This window comes from Babylonia areolata, chromosome 21, assembly GCF_041734735.1.
Source record: "Babylonia areolata isolate BAREFJ2019XMU chromosome 21, ASM4173473v1, whole genome shotgun sequence".
NCBI classification, from domain to species: domain Eukaryota; kingdom Metazoa; phylum Mollusca; class Gastropoda; order Neogastropoda; family Buccinidae; genus Babylonia; species Babylonia areolata.
This window is the reverse complement of record NC_134896.1, coordinates 54,140,860-54,162,893: the sequence shown is the minus strand read 5'-3', so window position 1 is coordinate 54,162,893 and position 22,034 is coordinate 54,140,860. Positions and strand designations below refer to the sequence as shown.

General features: G+C 39.9%; 1 protein-coding gene across 1 annotated transcript; it reads left to right on the top strand.

The window, feature by feature from the left end:
* The first annotated feature begins 4,499 nt into the window (after positions 1-4,499).
* LOC143296651 (uncharacterized) lies at positions 4,500-21,176 on the top strand. Its single transcript, XM_076608681.1, has 11 exons — positions 4,500-4,624; positions 5,282-5,353; positions 9,354-9,520; positions 10,507-10,592; positions 12,709-12,758; positions 14,371-14,518; positions 14,989-15,510; positions 16,325-16,467; positions 18,345-18,643; positions 19,082-19,228; positions 20,964-21,176. Exons 1-11 carry the CDS (start codon positions 4,532-4,534, stop codon positions 20,983-20,985), a joined length of 1,749 nt encoding a protein of 582 aa, XP_076464796.1. The 5' UTR covers positions 4,500-4,531; the 3' UTR covers positions 20,986-21,176.
* Positions 21,177-22,034: the final 858 nt, after the last annotated feature.

Genomic DNA, 22,034 nt, shown 5'->3' with positions numbered 1-22,034 from the left:
CAAACTTGAAAGAGCAGAGTGATTAGACTTGACGAAACAAAGGGATGGAAATAGATGAGGGATAAACGTAAAAAAAAAAAAAAAAGAAATGAACAATTTTTTTTTAATATCACCCACTTCCTGCCTTTACCCTGCCTTAAAACGTAAAAAAAAAAGAAAAAAAAAGATGCAAGTAGATAAGGGATAAACGAAAAAGAATATGATTTAAAAATAAATGAATAAATAAATCAAATTAAATATCACCCCCACCCCCACCTTTTCCCCAGTCCAAAACGAAAAAAACAAACAAACAAAAACAAAAAAAACATTTAACAAGAAAGAAACTCAACTCCCAGACCAACGCTTATGCGGATGATAAGTTAACGTGAAAAATCAGTTGAAAGATGAAACACGATTTGTATGGCAAAGAACAAAAGTAAAAATCCAAGAATACAGTCTAAAAAAAAAAAAATTTTTTTTAAAGAAAAGAAAAAAAAGAGGAGGTTGGAGGCCCCACAAAAAAAAGAAGAAAAAAGAAAAGAATACAGTTTTTGGTATTAAACTAAAGGGCGAGGTTTCGTGTGTGATGGGGAAGAGGGATGAGGAAGGGGAACAATTGAGGTGTGCAGCGGGCAGGGGAGACAATTAGGGCGGTAGGGGGAATCTGAAGGACACTTTTGCCTGGATGGTGGGAGTTTTTGTTTTGACCTTTGCCCCTTTGTGACCCTGCTTGGTGGGTGTGTGCCTTATTTTCACATCTCAAACGTTCACACACACACACACACACACATTCTTTCTGTCTAATAATACTTCCAGTGAATAGACGTTAAACTGAAAGGCCTCATACACACACACACACACACCACCTACCCCCCCTCTCTCTCTCTATCAGAGCAATAACTTCTTCTTTTTTTTTCTTTTTTTTTAAGGAGACCAACTCCAGATGTTGCTACTTTCGATTTGAAAAGCTCTTTCGCAAACAACAGGAAAGGTAGTTGGTCAATAAAATGAAAACTTCGGAGGTGGTTTTTTTTGTGTTTTTTTTTTCACATATTCCTTAACGCTTACATTGAAACAGGTGTGAAAGGATTTGACAGGTGTGAAGTCTTCTTTCTTCGGAAGCCAAAGCCACCGGTCTCATTTACTGATAATACATACATTTATTTATTTTGTATTGTTTTACGCTGTGTGTTTTTCGATTGGTTAGCTATGTTTCATTTAAACTGCATTTCGCTTTATGTTATCGTGTGTTATTTTTGTTGTTGTTGTTATTTGTATTTGTATTTCTTTTTATCACAACAGATTTCTCTGTGTGAAATTCGGGCTGCTCTCCCCAAGGAGAGTGCGTCGCTACACTACAGCGCCACCCTTTTTTTTTGTATTTTTTCCTGCGTGCAGTTTTATTTGTTTTTCCTATCGACGTGGATTTTTCTACAGAATTTTGCCAGGAACAACCCTTTTGTTGCCGTGGGTTCTTTTACGTGCGCTAAATGCATGCTGCACACGGGACCTCGGTTTATTGTCTCATCCGAATGACTAAGCGTCCAGACCACCACTCAAGGTCTAGTGGAGGGGGAGAAAATATCGGCGGCTGAACCGTGATTCGAACCAGCGCACTCAGATTCTCTCGCTTCCAAGGCGGACGCGTTACCTCTAGGCCATCACTCCACTTATTGTATTGCGTTGTTCTTGTACTGTTCTTCTTGTTTTCAGTTACCATTTAATTAGCATGACTTGAGCCGATTTACTTTTCCCAATGCGTCAGGCATCGATTGAATTTGATCCTTTTTTTTTTCTTTTTTTTTCTTTTTCTTTTTTTCTTCAAGTTGATTGCGGCGATGTCGTTGATGTTGTTTTGTTGTAATAGGTATGTGTGTTTTATAATAAAGATGTGATTTGGCAACTGAGCCACGTGTTCTCTAACAATTTGGAAAGTGTTGAATCGTGTCCGAGCAAGCGTATGTGTGTGCGTGTGTCTGAGTGTGAGTATGTGAGTGTGTGTGTGTGTGTGTGCGCGCGCGTGCTTGTGTGTGTGTGTGTGTGTGTGTGTGTGTGTGTGTGTGTGTGTGTGTGTGTGTGTGTGTGTCTGTGTGTGTGTGTGTGTGTGTGTGTGTGTGTGACCGAAAATGCAGCCACTGTTCGTGGATATCGTCTCTTCGGATTTCCAAGTAACAGCTATTAAGTATTATACACAACTCTCTCACGTGTGTCAGAGCTTGTTCGCCTGACAATGCTAGGGTTATAACAGCTGAGTTCAGCTGACCACACATGCTTAGCATACATGTGTCACCTCCCTTAAATCCTTTTCCGCGATGCCCAAACATGAAGTCCTTCTTCTTCTTCTGCGTTCACTCGTATGCACACGAGTGGGCTTTTACGTGTATGACCGTTTTTACCCCGCCATGTAGGCAGCCATACTCCGTTTTCGGGGTTGTGCATGCTGGGTATGTTCTTGTTTCCATAACCCACCGAACGCTGACATGGATTACAGGATCTTTAACGTGCGTATTTGATCTTCTGCTTGCATATACACACGAAGGGAGTTCAGGCACTAGCAGGTCTGCACATATGTTGACCTGGGAGATCGGAAAAATCGCCACCGTTTACCCACCAGGCGCCGTCACCGTGATTCGAACCCGGGACCCTCAGATTGACAGTCCAACGCTTTAACCACTCGGCTATTGCGCCTGTAGTGTAGCGACGCGCTCTCCCTGGGGAGAGCAGTCCGAATTTCACACAGAGAGAACTGTTGTGATAAAAAAAAGCAGTACAAATACAAATACAAATATCTATTACGGGTGCAAGCACTCTCGTGGGGAAAAAAGAAACCAACAAAAAAAACTTCAGATAAATGTAACAAGTGACAGGCGCAGACTGGTCTAACATGGACATACTCAACTGAAAATGAAAAGGCAAACCAAACAATTAACGGCTTTAATCAGGTAAAAGCATGTCGAGCAAATAGACGGAAATGATATTGTACGCGATGCTTTACAATAAAGGTTCTGTCTTTGTTTAAACACGGCCACAGTTTCTCCTTTGTACAAGAACAACGCAATAAAATAACAAAAAAACAAAATGGGGGATAGAGGGTGAGGAAGGTTCTGTCAACCAGAGAGAGAGAGAGAGAGAGAGAGGCACACGCAACGTTTTGGAACGATTTGAAGCGAAACACGCGGAGTGAAGTGCCTTCCCCACGGACACACCGTGCGGAGAAAGAACTTGGTCTAAGGGAAATAATCCATTTAATGCCTAAGTAAGTATCGATTGCGTCCCATCTCTCTTCATCTCTCTCTCGGATGCCAGTCACAATCAAGAGATCTTCTCGGTATGCAGACGTGCTAAACATGATGGAAGGGCGAATCTTGAAGACATCTCCAAACTTGTTATTTTAAAAAAATCTAAATTTCACATACCATTATCATGAGCCACGTGGTACGTGATGCTAACTTTTGATGAATAAAATCAATGCATATTTTTGTCTTTTCTTTTAACTGTGGTTATTTGATTATTTTCAATTATTCATTATCCAAATTCTGACATTCATCCACTCATTCGTTCACCACCTCAGTAAAATTCCCCATTTTAATTTTTGGGGTTTTATTTTCATTTTCTGTTAATCACATTACTTCTATTTTTCCTTTTTTACTTATTTATTCATTTATTTACTTATTCATTCCCTTATCTAGTTTGATTTTTTTTTTCTTCATTTCGGTTCCGATTCCTTCTCCTTTTTTCTTCTTTTTTTTCCTCGTCAGTTTAGATTTCCTGTGGTTTTTCTGTGATTTGTTTTTACGTTCTAGTTTATTGCAATGAATAATCTGGTAATGATCGTTATTCAATAAGATATTACAAAGGGTGTATTATTCTTATTATTTATTGGTCAATCATTTGATTATTCATGAGTATTCGTCGTGGGTGACATCATTGACCTACCCTTGTCCTTGTAACTATTCAGAAACAGCAGAGTAGCGCCCCTTGTTGGAATTCTTCTGATAAGAAGACGTTAATGGTAGAAATACCTCTTTTGCCAATTTATCATGCTTTTGAAGGTAATATTTTCGATTTGTTTCCAATATTGTCGTTTTTGCATTCAAATGAGATTGTAAAGAAGAAATAATTAGACATATTTAAAGTTGTGCATTACGTATTGTAGTGCAAAACGTTTTTGAAATTAAACATATGCAGAAAATTTGATGGCATCAGAAAGACGCTAGACGCTTTTGATTTCTGTTTTGAGGGAAAAGACGATGAAACGTCGAATTGTTCCTGTTCCATTGTTGTGGTGTTCTTTGTGACAAAATTTGCATGATGGCATTTTGTATGATTTTTTGGGTGCATGAGTTTGAGAGTTGATGGCGATAATGCTGGGAAATGAAAAGGATATTACTGATAATAATCTTTCGCAGTTGCAGTTTAGGTGGGCTTGAAAAGGTTAGGTTCGATAATGATGTTTGCTTTGATGATAACACTTTTGATATGTCACTTGCATAAAGAGTGAATCTGCTGTCTGTTTCAGCTTACGTCTGGGGAAAAGAAATTCTAATAAATCATGTCAGGAATCAAGCTTGTACCAGAAGGAGGAGGGGAGGTAATTGAGGTTCCGGAAAAGTCAACAGTCATTGGGCGTGGAGCGTTTCTCAAGGTAATCTTTTGTTTGTCTTTTCTGTTCTTAGTATTTAGACCAGAAAAAGCTGCATTTTGTAACACACACCATTGTATTTACAGCATTTAGCCTTTTATTGCCATCACAAATGTGACAGATAAGCCATGATCCTTTTGCCTTTAGACAATGTACTAAATAGAAATATAGAAATTACTGGATTTTGAATTTGGTGGTGATTAATTTTCTGATAATCAGATTTATAATATAATGATCTAGTAACTGACTTGTGATTTACATGATCTGTTGCTGAAGAAAATGACCACAGTTTTACTGGATTTGTGTGGGGGGGTGTTTAGATTGTGTGTGCGGCTGTGTGTGTGTGTGTATGAATTGTCTGTGAGGACAGAAGATGATATGCATTGAATTGTACGGCATATGTGAGCATACAGACATGTGTTTTTGTCTCAGTATGTGAATGCATCGACTTAACATGTGCAGCTTAGTATTTTTATTATATAATATTGATTTTCCGGTTGTTATTTTGATGTAATCTGAACAGGTTATCATGTGTTTGGTTTTTTTGTTTGTTTGTTGTTGTTTTTTTGTATTGTTTATCAGGACTTTTTAATTGTGAATATTTCATTGATGGTAGTATTGATATTATTTTCTAGGTTTGAAATATTTTTCATTGGACAGGTGACTGATAAACGTGTCTCCAGAAGTCATGCTTTGCTGGAAGTTATTGATGGAAAGCTGCATTTGACACCAGTGAGTAGAGCATACAACTTTTTTTTTTTTTTTTTATACAAACATTTTCCAAATATATTTGTTGACCTGGTGTATAAGAAATGCTGTTAATTTCTGTTCGCAGGCTGAAATGTAAGTTCCCCATTTTTTACACATTTCCAGATTAAAAACAAAAATAATCTGACTACCTTAACTTGGAAAGAAATTTTCTTTGATTCATTTCACTTGGGTCTTTTTTTTTGGTTTTCAAAAGGGTGATATTTTGTTTTTTACACATTTTAGCACACTGTTTCTTGTGCATGATTGACATGCTTGAATAGTTTTCTCAGTTTATTGCTTTGTAAAATGTTAACCCCTAAAAATTGAACAAAAATGTTTTAAACATTTTTTTAGGATAACAAATTTGAGGGGGCTAGGGTGTGTGTGTGTGTGTGTGTGTGTGAGGGGGAAGTTACTAGCCAAATTGTGAAATGTGCATAACTACCAGCTGCTGTTTTAATCATAGTGTGCACTACTGAGCTACGGAATGCTATACTACCATATCCACATTAAGGTTTTATGCTGAAGGAGCAAAAATTTAAAAGCTTGGGGGGGGAGGGGGGGGGGGGAATTTAAAAGGAAATTTTGGCAAAATTGTCTGGGCAGCCAGTGAGAGTTTTCAGTTTAGGTCTTGCAGTTGACAAGAGACCCAACTTTAGTTCATAAGCATGCTGTCTCAAATCAGCGGCAAATTTAGCGCAGCAAAATCTTATTTCTGCTGTGTGCTGAATTACAGTTTCATTTTCAAAGAGAGTTTCAGAGAGTGTGGACTGATCCATATATATATATTATTATTATTATTATTATTATATATATGTGTATATATTCTAAATCGCATTTGGGGTGAAAAAAAAAATTAAAAAGCCAGATGCCTGATTATAAACCTAACATGCTGATATGGCATTGAGAACCTACCCTAGGTTTGTGTAAAACAAAAGATAAGAAAACCCAGCTATTTCTCATTTCCATGGGACATTGTCATGACATTATACAGTAAAGTTAATTGCACTGGATACCAGCCAGGGTTCTTGTCTTTCATTTCTGTGCTGACATTGTTTGTCATGTTGTTTCAGACACATTGCAGATTCCTATCTGTTGTTTCGGTGTTGATATTACATGTTTGTAACGTCATTTCAAGTCAAAAGTAGAGCAACAGTTTCAGACAGGAAAAATGGCAGATGCATGGGATGGGTTAAAAATTATCACTGGAGAAACGAAAAGGAAAACAGTAGCTTGTAAAATGGAAAAGGATGAACAGATTTTTTCAAATAAACTGAATGAGTTCTACTGTCGCTTTGAAAGGAATGATCTGGGAAGGGAACTGGATAGTGTTATCTCACAGTTGCAGGAAAAGATCAAAGATAGGAACACAGGTGAAGACTTTGAGGTCGATGCAAAAGTTGTTGAATCTTTATTTTTAAAACTGAATGTCACGAAGGCAATTGGCCCCGACAATATCTGCGGAAAATTACTGAAAACATGTGCTTCCCAGTTGTGTGACGTGTTCTGTAAAATTTTCAACTGGTCTCTGAAGGACTGCTCTGTCCCCAGCATCTGGAAAAAATCTACTATCTGTCCTATCCCCAAGAAAAAGAACCCAGCCGCACTAAATGATTACCGTCCTGTTGCCCTGACTTCAGTAGTGATGAAATGCTTTGAAAAAATTATTCTCCGACATCTTCTTTCTTTCACTGAACAGCAGCTTGACTCTCTTCAGTTTGCTTATAAAGCACACAGAAGTACTGACGATGCTATCCTAACTCTCCTTCATAATGCTTTCCTTCATTTGAATAACACGGGATCTTTCGTTCGTATCCTTTTTTGTTGACTTCTCTTCTGCTTTTAACACAATACAACCTCATCTCCTTGCCCTCAAACTGCTAGGCATGGATGTTGATCCGAAGCTTACTCTTTGGATAGTAAGTTTTCTTCTCAATAGAACTCAGTCCGTCTGCTTTCATTCTGCCCACTCTTCTCTAAAATCTACTTCTACTGGTGCACCCCAAGGTACAGTGCTGTCCCCTGTTCTTTTTACACTGTACACAAATGACTGCAGAGGCACGGAGGAAACTCCTGTCATAAAATATTCTGATGATTCAGCAATTGAAGATCTGTCCAACTCTGATGCTGTTTATTTCAGTGAAATTAAAAAGTTCTGTTCCTGGTGTGAGAAAAACTATCTGGATCTCAATGTATTGAAAACAAAAGAAATGTTAATAGATTTTCGGAAAGACCCCTTGCCTGTAGCTGACCTTGTTATTGATGGTCAAACAGTGGAGAGGGTCAATGAATATAGATATTTAGGGACCATCTTAGACAATAAGCTGACTTTTGACAGAAAGGTTGATTCCATTCATAAGAAATGCCAATCTAGAATTTTTTGTTTACAGAAGCTTAGAAATGTTGGTATAAATTCAAATATTCTTCAAAGTTATTATCGATGTTGTATCGAGTCCGTGCTTACAGTTTCATTTATGTGCTGGTATGGAAGTTTGGGAGTGAGGAGTAAGCGTGTTTTGAACGATGTCATGAGTGTATGCAGTAAAATTGTGGGAGTGGAACAAGCTAGTATGCAAGAGCTGTATGAAAGTCGAGTGGTTAAAAAAAGCAGGCAGATAGCAACTGACGACACCCATATTTTAGCAAAGTATTATGAGCTGTTGCCATCAGGACGACCCTACAGAACTTTTAAGGTGAAATCCAGAGCTCTGAAGACTTTTATTCCACGTTCAATCCACCTTTTAAATTCTTGAGAACTGTGTGTGTGTGTGTGTGTGCGCGCGCGCGCGCACTCTTTTGAGACGTGTGAAAGTCCGTGCATGATAGGCTGTACCTTGTTCTAGTTGTGGTGTGTGTGTGTGTGTGTTTACTGAGCTTAAAACGTGACAATTGGTTATAATGAATGTGCAATATGTAGGAAGAATAATGTGCAATATGCAGGATGAATGTACAATGAATATGTCTAATGCTAACGTCCATATCTAAATATATTTCTGTTTAATAATTACGATGTAATAATTAATTGCAATGTTTTTAAAAGCGAATATGTGAAATGCTTTTATTTCAGAACATATGTTTATTACTCTTGTTTAATCAAGTTATCCGCATGTGTGGGGTTGGGGGGGGTGGGGGGGGGGGGTGCTGTGCGGGGGGGTGCTGATTATCTGGTTGTGGTTTTCCGCAATTCATCTTTATTCTTATCTGTCTGTTATAATCAATGTGCAGTATATTAGGCTATGTTTATAATTATATTCAAATAATGTTTCTTAATTATTTCTGTTTTTACATTAAGAATACTAGTTATTACCTGCAGTGTGTGGATGTATGTATGAAACGATGTATGTGATTTTTTTTTTTTTTACATTTGTATCTTCGTAATATTTGTAGGGGCTGTTGTTGGCTTTTACAGTTATGGTCCCCATGTTGTTTACTTGTCTATGTTGTGATAATGCACCTGAACAAATTTCTCCAGTTGGAGATAATAAAGTTATTCTTATCTTATGTTATCTTATCTTATGTTATCTTACACAGAGTCATGGAAGTGTGGAAAAGTCTAGGACAAATGCAGTAACTATTTCCAGTGCTTGAAAACCCTTGGAAAACAAAATCTTGAGAGTCTATAAAAGTCCAGGAATTTCCCTTAAAACCCTTGACTAATACCTTTCAGCCAAGATCTCATGCAATTATAAAACAGTCAGGGGTAGAGGGGGTGTGGGGAAGGGGGGAGGCGGGTGTTGTCATTTTTTTTTCTTGGTTTCTGTGTTGACATTGGGCTTTTTAAATTTTTATTCTGTATTTTGCCCCCTCGTCTGTACCACAACAGTAGCATCGCTCCCATGCCATTCATGCCGAATGCTACACACACAGCCCACACTGGGATTCGTCTGTCGCATTCCCAGCATTGGCAGTGCACAGGGATGGTCCCGTCGGTGTTAGGTCACCAGGACTCGCGTCTACATTGTTTGTTGTGATGTGGTTGCAGACACACACCAATCCGTGCTTCCTGCGTCAAGGGAGCAAGGGTCAGCAGGAGGTGCTGCAGAGAGACCTGAGGCAGCCCCTGGAGCATGGCGACGTCTTCGGTCTGCTGCCTGACCAGCTCTTCTATATCGTCACCTATGGGGACGCCCCTGTCAATGGCGTCAAGAGGTATTGTATTGCTCTTTTTTTTGGTCACAACAGATTTTTCTCTGCACTCTATCCCAGGGAGAGCGTGTCGCTACTGTGAAAGCGCCATCCATTTTTTCTGTATTTTTTCCTGCCTGCAGTTGTTTTTGTTTTTGTTTTTTTATTTGTTTTCCTGTTGAAGTGGATTTTTCTACAGAATATTGTTAGGGACAACTGTTTTGTTGTTGTGTGTTCTTTTACATGCACTGAGTGCATGCTGCACACAGGACCTCAGTTTATCGTTTCATCCGAATGACTAGCGTCCAGACCACCACTCAAGGTCTAGTGGAGGGGGAGAAAATACTGGCGACTGTGCCGGGATTCGAACCAGTGTGTTCAGATTCGCTTCCTAGGTGGACGACTTGCCACTAGGCCATCACTCTTTCAGCTTACAAAAATGAATGAGTTATTTGATACAAATGATAATGTGTTTCATCAGCCTGTGTGTTAAAACTTGAAGTGCAGCGTGTGAGTGCAGTGTTCAGTTATAAGCTTGTTGATGCTCTTTTTTTTTGCCTTTGTTTGCATTGTAATCATGTGTACTATTGAACGATTTAAGATTTTTAAACCAACTTACAAAAAATGATAATGATGGATTGTTTTTTTGTTGGGTTTTTTTGACCGGTTTGAATGATTATTTCAGTGTAGTGTGTGCTTCTTGTTTTTCGTTATTGTTGGTTGATTGGTTGGTTGTTTTTTTTGGAGGGGTGGGGGGGGAGGGGTGGGGGGTGCACGGCATCAAGAGCATTGTTATTGTTTGTTATTTTGGGGGTGGGGGGGTGGGAATATTTTGGGTTGTTTGTTGTTGTTTTGTTTGTATTTTGTTTTTGTGTTTTTTGGGTGGTTTTTTTTTTTTTTTTTTTTTGTTTTTTTTTTTTTTTTTTTTACTGGTCTTTGAAGTTAAGAATGTACTAAGTCAGTGGGTGAACTGATGAGGTTGTGTCTGACGTCAGTTGTTGTGTGGGCAGTAACGGAGAGAGCAAGGAGGCGGTGAAGAAAGAGCCCATCACCCAGTCTCCAGCCAAGAAGGAGAAAGCCAAGCCCCTCAGGACAGGTCAGTGAAGGGGCAGGGACACGGAACGCTGCATACTTTGTTTCCATTAAGGGATTTTTTTAATTTTTTTATTCGTCAGAGAATCGACAGACAGGCAGAAAATACGAAAAAAAACTTAGCCGTATGAAGAGCACAGGAACAGGAGGCATGATGGCTGGTGGAAAAAGAGGGCGCTAGCCAGTGGGACAAAGGGGAGGTTACCTACTTCCGGGAGGTTATCAGCCATAGTTGCTTTCGTTTTTTCCGCATAGGCGGATAGTAGTTTGCACAGGACAGGAATGTCAGACCCCTGCTGGAGTCTGCACTAGTTGGGTCACGGTAAGTATGTTATTTAAACGTAATTTTAGATAGAAAATTTCCTTTTATTTATTTATTTTTGTGTGTGTGTTGTTTTGTTATTTGATTTTTTTTTTTTCCTCAAGGCCTGACTAAGTGCGTTGGGTTACGCTGCTGGTCAGGCATCTGCTTGGCAGATGTGGTGTAGCATATATGGATTTGTCCGAACGCAGTGACGCCTCCTTGAGCTACTGATACTGATACTGATAGGGGATATTGACTCATTCTACCCCACAGCTACTTGCCTGCTACAACTCCCATGGACCAGCACTACTTGAGACCAGAGCAGGGTGGTTCCCTAAAACGGTGAAAACAGATGGAGAATTGTTTAATAATCGGTCAGACAAAGCTTCGTTTTCATGCTTTCAGAATCTGTAAATGGTTCACTTTAGAATGCCAACTGTACCAAGTAAGAATAAACAAAACTAGAGTGGTGTATTGGTATGAGAATACTCGTACCTGGTCCACGGGAGAATTAATTATGGTATGAATTAACTTGTACCTGGAATAGAATGAGTTCATTTGTGGTGTCAAGCACATAAATAGACAGGAATCAGTCATTCAGTATGTACACATAACAAACATAAAATGCTTAAATGATAATTTGAAATAAACAACACATACAATAATCACAGTCACATACATGCAAAAATCACAGTAGACATTAGAAAGAAAAGAAGAAAAAAAACAGTAGAAGAAATCAAAAACTGAAATGCTAACTTAGAGTAAACGCCATGTTCAGTACACGTTTTAGTTTCAAGGAGGCATCAAAGCTTGTGGACTGATCTGTATATGGCACACTGCCATCTGTTTTAAAATATATCTATAAATGTGTACATAACTGCATGCATGTATATGAATGCGTATTGTGTGTGCGTGTGTTTATGTAAGTTTGTGCCTGCCTATGTGTGTGTATGTGTTAGGGTAGCTGTTAGATACACATGTATGTTAAAATGTATGTATGCAATGTGTGTGTGTCTGTGTGTGTGTGTGTTAAGTCACATTTTGGTGTGTGTGTGTAACATTGATGTAATGTTTTATGTTAACAAAAGCGTTTTTGTAAAGCACCTAGAGCAGATTTCTGGATAGTGTGCTCTATAAGTATCCATTATTATTATTATAAATTGTTAAAGGGAGCAGATGCCTGACCGGTGAATTAGTGAGGCCTTTAGTACCTGCTATGGGTAACATAAAATATAAAACACTAAACTGAAATAAAGATTATAAACAAGTAAACAATGCATTGATTTTTTTATTGATTTTTTTTTTTATGAAGGATCCATAGAAGGCAGTTGACAGAAATATAGTCGGAGTTAAAAAATAAAAGAAACACAAAAAACCATAGGTTATACTATAGAAAATAACCTAAGAATACCCCCAATTTGCATAGATTTTCATGTCTTGGTGGGGGTTCTCCAGGAGTGCATGCTCCCAGACTGCTATTTTTCAGTAGTTTTTTTCTTTCAAGCCATTCCCATATGTCTGTCAGTTGTCTCATTTTACATTTGATGGAACACGTTCTGGGACTTGTACATTTATTTAAGTGAATACTCCTGTGAAAATTAATAAAGCAAGAAATAGTTAGTAGTCTGGGACAGGTCCACTGAATGCAGAAATTAGGTGTAGTTTTTTTTTTTTTTTTTTTTTTTTGCTATGATTTATGTCAAAGGGACTCTTTAGTCTTTTCTTTCTCTAAGATGTTACATATCTGCACAGCCACAAAAAGGAGAAATTGTCAGCATTTTACATTCATGTGCTTTTTGTGTGTGTGTGTGTGCAGAACCTGACAAAGAAGAGGAGGAGGAGGGGGATGAAGAACCCGAAGAGAAGGTAAGATAGTTAATGTACAGATGAAATGTGCGTTGTGAGCGATGGCTGGCCAAATTTTCCGTGTTTCTTGATGCGTGTTCTTGTCTTCTGTAGTTAAAAAACCTTAGGTAAGCTAGCGTTGTGAGTCTTCCCTGCTGATGAAACAGCAATCGCTTGCTGTGTTTCAGGTATATGTAAACAGACAGGCAGGCAGACAGGTCTTCTTGTAGAGGAGTCATTGGTATAGGGGGGGTTTGATTCAGTTTGAATGATAGTAATTACAGATCATTTTCTTTTGTCTGCTTCTAGCTCATTGCTAAACCTTCTGTTTAATTACACATACTTAACCTGCTCATTCTAAACCTTCTGTTTGAAGTTACTGAGTGTGTGGCAACAAACCAGAGGAGATGTAGGAGGTGGTGGAGGTCTGGAGTCAACCGGAGGGAGCGGAGGAAGTGGAGGAGGCGGCGGGTTGGCGTTATTGAGAGGGCCAGGAGTAGAGGGCCCAGAGTGTTAGCGAATCAATTGCGATTGCGCCTTAATTTTAGCATGATCGCCCAATCGAGCTACATAATTATGTGACCTGGTTGGAGACATAATTTGACAAAAAACAAGAACGCCAGAGAATCGACAGACAGACAGAAAATACGGGAAAAAAACTTAGCCGTATAGAGAGCACAGGAACAGGAGTCATGATGGCTGCCGGAAAAAGAGGGTGCTAGCCAGGGGGACAAAGGGGAGGTTACCTACTTCCGGGAGGTTATTGGCCATAGTACTATCGTTTTCTCCGCATATGCGGATAGTAGTATGCACAGGACAGGAATGTCAGACCCCTGCCTGAGTCTGCACTAGTTGGGTCACGGTAAGTATGTTATTTAAACGTAATTTTAGATAGAAAATTTCCTATATAGCATATGTGTGGCTTATAGCAATACTAAGCCGTGTTGATTTTTTTGTGAGGCGTAGGGGTGGAAAGTCTTGTGTTGATTGCCTGTTTATGTTCAAAAGGACATGTTTTGATTGCCCCTTTATGTTAAAAAGAACTTGAATGATAAAAGAACTTGTGTTGTTAACTGTTTATGTTAAAAAGAACTTTTGTCCATTGCCTGTTTATGTTAAACAGAACTTGTGTTGATTTTTTTTTTTTTGTTTATGTTAAAAAGAAGTAGTGTGCATTGCCTGTTTATGCCCCTCTCCCCCCACCCACCCCTCCCCACAAAAAAAAAAAAGAATGTTGATTGCCTGGTTATGTTCAAAAGAATTTGTGTTCACTTGTTGAAATTGTGATAACCTGTGTATGTTAAAAAGAGCTTGTGTTGATTGCCTATTTATGTTCAAAAGAACTTGTCTAATTATGTCAAAAAGAACTTATGTTGATTATTGTTAATTGCTTAATTATGGCTATTTTGGGTGGTGGTTGTTTTTTAATATGTTGATAGACAACACAAGATTTTTTTTTTTATCAATACAAGATTTGGTTAGACAACACAAGATTTTTTTTTTTTTTTTTTTTTTTTTTTTTTTTTTTTTTTTTTTAATCAGCACAAGATTTGTTAACTTTTCAACATAAACAGGCAGTCTGTACATCCAGTTTATGTGCAAAAAAGGATTTTGATGACCCGTTTTGTTCCGCCCTTCCTGGCAGACTCGGATCATCAGCGTCATACGGGCCGATGGGAAGAACATGGCCTTGCCGCTGAAGAAGAAGCGAACGTTGCCGGCCTGGATGATCCGGCTTTCCAGAGCAGGGCCTCCCAGCATCATTAAGAAAAAACCTGCAGGTAAAAATATAGATAGATAGAATTTGAAGAGGAAAAAACTAAAACAAAAACAAAAAAAAACAGAACAAAAAAACTTGAAATAGAGAGTTGTCGGCAGAGTTGTAGCTAGTTGATGACAAGTATGAGAAGAGACGGGGCAGACTTTTTTGTTTTAGGAATTTGGCAGTGGTTGTAAACATCTGTTTTTCTTCTTTCTTCTTCTTTTTTTTTTTTTTTTTTTTTTTCCTTAACAGGATAATAGTTTTCATATTTGATGGGGAGAATTTTGTTTTTTTTAATATAATTTTGTTTGTATCATTGTGCTTGGATTGGTAACAGTGTATTGTGTGAAAAAAAAAAATGAAAGAAGAGTGATTAATTCAACCATCACTAAGCAGTAAGAGTGGATCTAAACTTTTATGTGATGCTTATCACCACTTCATTCAACTCTTGCCTGATTTGGGGGTTTTGCCCTGAAAACCTGTCCACAGTGCAAATTCCTCGCAAACCTCCACCCAAGCCGAAGCGACGAACCTCAGACGATGACTTCCTGGAAGACGAGGACGAGGAAGACAGACCGCGCAGCAAGACGAGAAGCCCGAGAGCAGCAGCCAAGCGGAGAAGGACCTTCGATGATGATTTCATCGATGATGACGAAGACGACGAAGACGCACCCCCTAAACGCAGGCGGAGAGTGGTGTCGGATGACGATGATTACGAAGAAGAGTCGGAAGAAGAGCCGCGCAGAAGACCGCGAGGGAAGAGGAGTCGGCGACGAAGCCCTTCAGACGATGACTACGACAGCGAGGAGGAACGACCCAAGAAAAGGAGGAAACCGGCCTCCTCCAGCCGACAGAGAAGACGACGGCAACGATCCTCGGACGAAGACGACGACTATGAAATCACGCGGCGCCCTGGGAAGCGAAAAGGCATGCGCAACCGGAACCAGGCCGACGTGGACATGTCGGGGCCTCGACCTAGGCGAGCGGCGACCCAGAAACGAGGCAGCTACGGTGAGTTTGGGCTTCTGCCCTTTTTTTTTTTTTTTTATACTCTTATTTTCATTTATTTTCTAATGTCATTTTCTTTCAGCTTTCTCATAGTATTCTGTGTACACCTATAGTACTTGTCTTTATCTATCTATATAGATAGATTTATGTTGTTGTTCGTTGGGTTGTTTTTTGTTGTTGTTGTTTTGGGTTTTTTTTTGTAACATTAAAATCTTTGCCTGTGTATATTCTTTGCCTTTTTAAAGTTTTCGTCAAAAGAGGGCGCTAGCCAGCGGGACAAAGGGGAGGTTACCTACTTCCGGGAGGTTATCGGCCGTAGTTTCATTTTCTCCGCATAGGCGGATAGTAGTTTGCACAGGCAGGAATGTCAGACCCTTGCCGGAGTCTGCACTAGTTGGGTCACGGTAAGTATGTTATTTAAACGTAATTTTAGATAGAAAATTTCCTATATAGCATATGTGTGGCTTATAGCATAAATGTGGCTTATGTGTGGCTTATAGCATATGTGTGGCTTATAGCATATGCGTGGCTGTGATAATTGTATGTATGATTTACTCTTAGTTAACGTTTTAGTATTTTCTATGTCTACTGTGATATTTGTATGTGTATGACTGTGATTTTTGGATACATAATATGTGGTTTACTTTGAGTAGATATTTAAGCATTTTATTTCTCTTATTTGTTACATTGAATGACTTTGATTCTGATATATTGTTTATATTTGTTTCACAACACAAATTAATTTCTCTTTGGACATAATACAGTAATCTGTGTTCTATTCTGTATTTTATGTTTTGCAAATGTGTGGTGTTTTCAGTGGACGACTTCATGCTTGGTGATGAGTTTGATGAAAGTGACGAGCCCCCAGCCAAACCAGACAGTGACAGCGACTTCCAGATTGATGGAAATGACGATGCTGAGTCTGGCAGTGACGTGGACAAACGTCGCGGATCACCAAAGGTAGTAGTTATTTATGATAATAAATGTGTTTATGTCAAGCTAAATCCTTTGCAGAAACAAGTCTAAATGCTTTGTTACGCAACTTTTACGCACATGCATGAATCTGAATCGAAGGGATAACAAATGACTAAACTTAAAAATGCATGTGGTTAGAAGGCTAGGGAATCCTCCGTGGGAGTCTGGGGGGTCATTTACTCCACTATTAGTGGAGTGATGGCCTAGAGGTAACGCGTCCGCCTAGGAAGCAAGAGAATCTGAGCGCGCTGGTTCGAATCACGGCTCAGCCGCTGATATTTTCTCCCCCTCCACTAGACCTTGAGTGGTGGTCTGGACGCTAGTCATTTGGATGAGACGATAAACCGAGGTCCCATGTGCAGCACGCACTTAGCGCACGTAAAAGAACCCATGGCAACAAAAGCGTTGTTCCTGGCAAAATTCTGTAGAAAAATCCACGTCAGTAGGAAAAACAAATAAAACTGCACGCAGGAAAAATACAAAAAAAATGGGTGGCGCTGTAGTATAGCGACTCGCTCTCCCTGGGGAGAGCAGCCCGAATTTCACACAGAGAAATCTGTTGTGATAAAAAGAAGTACAAAATAAATAGCATCAGTGCCTTCTGGAAATCCTGTGCTAGAAATTTCCTCTTTTCTGTTGCTCTTCTTTATTTGTGCTGTATTGTGTCAAGGCCTGACTAAGTGCGTTGGGTTACGCTGCTGGTCAGGCATCTGCTTGGCAGATGTGGTGTAGCGTATATGGATTTGTCTGAACACCTCCTTGAGCTACTGAAACTGAAACTATTTGTGCTTCTTTTTTTTTCTTCCTTCACTATTATCTGTTTTTTTTTTTTACTTTCCATTCCATTCCCCTTTCTTTTTTTTCCAGCAAGCCTTGATACTTTTACTTCCCTTTTTCCGCAGTCTATGACATACTGTCTGTGCTGTTTTGCACTGGCGATAGAAGTGAGATTTTAAACACTGGGATGGGAACTAGCTGTCAATTCTGTATTGTTATTTGCCTGTGTGGCCTTTTATATCCTTGGTATTTTTGTTTGGCTTTGAAGCTTTTTTTTTTCTTTTCTTTTTTTTTTCCCCCTTATTTTATGATTTTTTTAAATCTGTGGATGATAAATTTAGCAGAAGGGCTGACGTTCTGTGTGTGAAAAAAAACACATTTAGCATAACACATGAAAGTTTTAAAAAATTATTTTAAAAAACCCAAAAAACCTCTCACGTCAGAGTGTGAAGCTGAGAAAGGAAACTAAAACACACAACATAATCATTATGATAATGTAAATGTTACTGCACGTATGTATTACAGAAAAAAAAAAATGTTCATGAAAGAGGAAACATTCAAGTTGGAAAGATGTATATCTAAGAGTATTTTCTTGCATATGATTTCATCAGGCATGATGCTTTGTATATACGTCCAGAGATGTACAACATTTTTCCTGCTCTTGATTGAAGCACGTGTGTACAAAATCTTGAATGCGCTTAATCACATGCTTGCATTCATTCAGAAACACCAAGCATGCACACTTAGAAATATAGCAATACAGGAACATTTTTAAAAATACATTCTTAGCCCCCCCCTCCCCAGCATTCCCCAATATTTTTGTCTGTTTTTCTTGTGTATGTGTGTGTGAGTAAAGGTGTGCTTTCTTCTTTTAATTTTCTTTGAATGTAATTGGAAGAATTATTAATTAGAAAAACCCACACATGCACGCATACATGCACACGCACACACACACACAGAGACACACACATGCATGCGCTCATGCACACACACTCACACACACTCTCTCTCTCTCTCTCTCTCTCTCTCTCTCTCTCTCTCTGTCTGTCTCCTAATCATGGCATGTCTCAAACCCTTCCCCACAGAAAGCAGTATCGAGGACACCAGCCCGGAGAGGACGCAAGCGAAGGAGCCGCAGAGGATCTGACTCAGAAGACGAAGACGACTTCCAGCCCTCCGACGACGAATACGTCCCACGGCCCTCCAGGAGGAGAGGAGGGGGAGGAAGAAGCAAGAGATCACGGAGGGCGGTGGACAGCGAAGAGGAGGAGGAGGAAGAAGAGGAGGAGGTGGAGGCGATGAGTCGCAAGGTGAAGAAAAGTCCGGCGAAGAGCCCCAGCAAGAAGGGCAAGAAACCGTGCTACTACGGAGCCAAGTGTTACAGGTGGGTGACAGAGAGAGAGAGAGAGAGAGAGAGAGGAAGAAGGAGAGGGAGAGAGAGGAAAGGGGGAAAATGCTCACAACGAATGTCACAAACCGTGACTTGAGTCCTGTTTATAGAATATGTGCTATATAGACAGTATTATAATTACTGTGTCAGCATATGTCTTTCTAAACAGATTTGACATATGTTGGCTTATGTCTGCTTATCTTTATTGGAAGAAATATATTTCTTTTAGAGTGGTGTGGGTTGGGGGTGGGAGAGAGGAATAGCACGAAGATTTGTAAAGGTCCCAGTATCCTGCTTACAGTATATACTTATCACTGCCTGAGCTCAGTCCATTGGTAGACACATGTGAACACATGTTTGAATGAAATGTTATACTTCGCTAATTCATGATATTGTGAATGTTGAGTGAGCGTTTCTGTGACCATGCTGCAGGCGAAACCCCGACCACTTCAAACAGTTTTCCCACCCCAACGACTCCGATGAGGAGGAGGAGGAGAAAGAGGAGGAGGAAGAGGAGGAGAGTGGCAACAACCAGGAGGCCGAGGCTGGCAGTGAGAAAGAGGCAGCATCAAAAGAAAGGTAGGGTTGTGATTAACTCTCTCCAGACGAAGGAATGCTCACACATTCCTACACAAAACATATTCGGATTCGGACGAAGGAATGGAATAGCATTCTCCGAAAGTAAAATTCCATCATGCGCTGTACACGTGATTTTGTGATTAGCCAAGCAGAGTGCGCTATTCTGGGTCACTCCACAATTGAACAGTATGATTGGTCAGCCTGGGATGTGTGGCCCGTCTTGCACACGCGCTGACAAAGTCACTGACTGGTCATCTGCTCGTGTGCCAGCCTGTTAGCAAAGCGGGCTCTTCTCAGAATGTTGTGAAGCGAACAAGGCAGTGACGGCAACGTTTTAGGGTTGCCAAAGTACTTGAAATGCTACAAACTGAAGGGTCGGACATCGAAGAGGTGGATGATGACGAAGAAGAAAGCGAATTTAAAGCAGAAAGCGAGCATGGGTATGGTGATTCGGGGTGAAAAATTGGCAGTATTTTCTACATACGGCAAAACTGTAAAAATAACTTGAGAAATTTGATTTTTATATATATATATATATATATATGTAATAGCTCAACACGTAATAAACCAGTTCTGAAAGTTTCATTTTCTTACACAGCATTTTGTACCGACCAGTTCATTTCAATTATAAAGCATGGTCATGTGCTTTCCTGTTGTAACATTACCCAGACACTCTAGACCTATCGATGACGAGGCCAGGGCAGTCACTGCTAAGCTTGGTCTCTCGTGATGATGCTCATCTAATCACGTGCATGTTTACATTGAAACAGCATTGAATGGACCAGTCAGCTTAATCGTAGTAGGTACACCGTGTTACAGGTAGGCCCAAGTAATTGTATGCCTTTTAGATAAAATTTACTCGGCTTATATCACAGATTGACATAAGTTTACATTTGGGCCAACAGCAAAGTGAGAGCTGTATTATCAGTGGTTTCTCCTGTCAATGGGAAACCATTTACAGCTTAGTCTTTTTGTGAAGGACTATGACTCTCAAACAAGGAGGCAAAATTGCACTGGCTCTTAGTGCTACAGCCTTGTGGGCTAGTTGGCCTTTGGGAACCATCCCAACGCAGACTGTCCTACAACCCTCTTGGCCGAGAGAGTGGGGATGTACTTGGGCAAGACACTTTCAGCTATAATCAAATTCTAGCCCAAATAGTCCGAACAGCAGTTGCCTCCTCTGCTGTTCTGATGGTCATAGTCGGACACGACTGACTATCATATATATAACGTTTGTTGATGTGGCTCGGAGTCCAAGTTTGCCTAACAAATTCAAACTGTTCCAACTAAATTTCCTGATTGTTCCTACAAACACTTCACGGGGGTTGGCATCTCAGAATATGATAGTCAGTCATTTCCGACTATAACTATCAGAACAGCAGATGAGGCAGCTGCTGTCCTGACAGTCAGGGCAAGAATTTGATTATAGTGGAGAGTGTCTCGCCTAAGTTAATGACCACTCTCTCAGCCAAGAGGGCATGAGGGCAGATGGCATTTGGATGATCGCCAAAGGCCAAGTAACCACCAAGGCTGCTGCACAAAAAGCCAGCGCTCTCTTGCCTTCCAGCTGAGAGTCCTAGTCCTAGTCCTTCACAAAAGACTTAAGCTGTAAATGAAATCCAGTTACAGAGCTGAAAGCAGTGGTCATACACTTTGCACTGTTGGCCTGACTGTAAGCTCATGTCAGTCTCTGATGTTTTTGTTTTAAAACCAAGTTTGTGTTATGTTTGTGCAGTGGTGAAGAGGATGAAAAGTGAGGAGGAGGAGGAGGGACACAAGGCTCCCGAGCGACCAGTTGTGAGCTGATGGCGGGACCTCTTGCTGGGAAAAAGAAAGAAAGAAAGAAAATACAGGGAGTGGCAAAAGGGCTTTGGCATGGTGCATGGAGCAAGGCAGCGTTCGACATGGGTATGGACGAGAGAGCTCGGGTCCCTTTTGTGTAACACAAGACTGAGGCAACTCTTTGTGGACTTCTGATAATTTTTTTTTTTTTTTTTTTTTTTTTTGGTTTGTTTTTTTTATGTGCATTTACTGTGGTGAGGGAGGGTGTGGGGGTGGGTGGGGGGTAGACCTTGTTGTGGAGGTCTTGAGTGTGAAAGAGATTTGAGTGGTGCGAATGTCGACTTGTGAACTTATTCTTCTTGTTGTGGTGGCAGCTGGTAGGGAGTCTGCCAGTTGATTTTTTTTTTTTTTTTTTTTTTTTTCCTTAAATGTGAAACTTGATTCTGCTTTCCCACATTTATTAGGAATGGTTGGTTTTTCTGTCAAATTCTCGTTATTTGGGGGTGGGGGCGTCTCAAATTTTGACCCTAAAACTGAAAGGGAGCAAAAGCTTCTGACTCTTGGAATTCTCCGGCCAAGCACATGAATTTTTATTTTAAAAAAACAGGGGGATGTACATGTCATCTTTGTTTTGATTATTAACAAATTTTGAGTTTCATGTTTGTATGAAATTTTAACCAGGGAAGTCTTCAAAGAAGAATGTATATAATTGAGTGGAGAGAATTGTAGATGGAAGTTGAGTGACATGTCCGCTCCATGTTAACAACAGTTTTGAGACATAAATGAAAAGAGAAATGGAAAGTCTCATTCCAAACACTTGGAAAGGGATGGAGTCTGAACCAGGCTTAAATCTGTGGTGGAAAAAAAACAACAAATCTGACCTGTATGGTTCAGTAAAGGAGACTAGAAACCCCTATGACGAGTTGAATGCACTACCAGCTGCCCTGTTCATGCCCCAAAAGTGAAGTGAGGCAGACATTTTCTGACTGGAATTGATTATTAAGTACACCATGCTGCTAAGTCG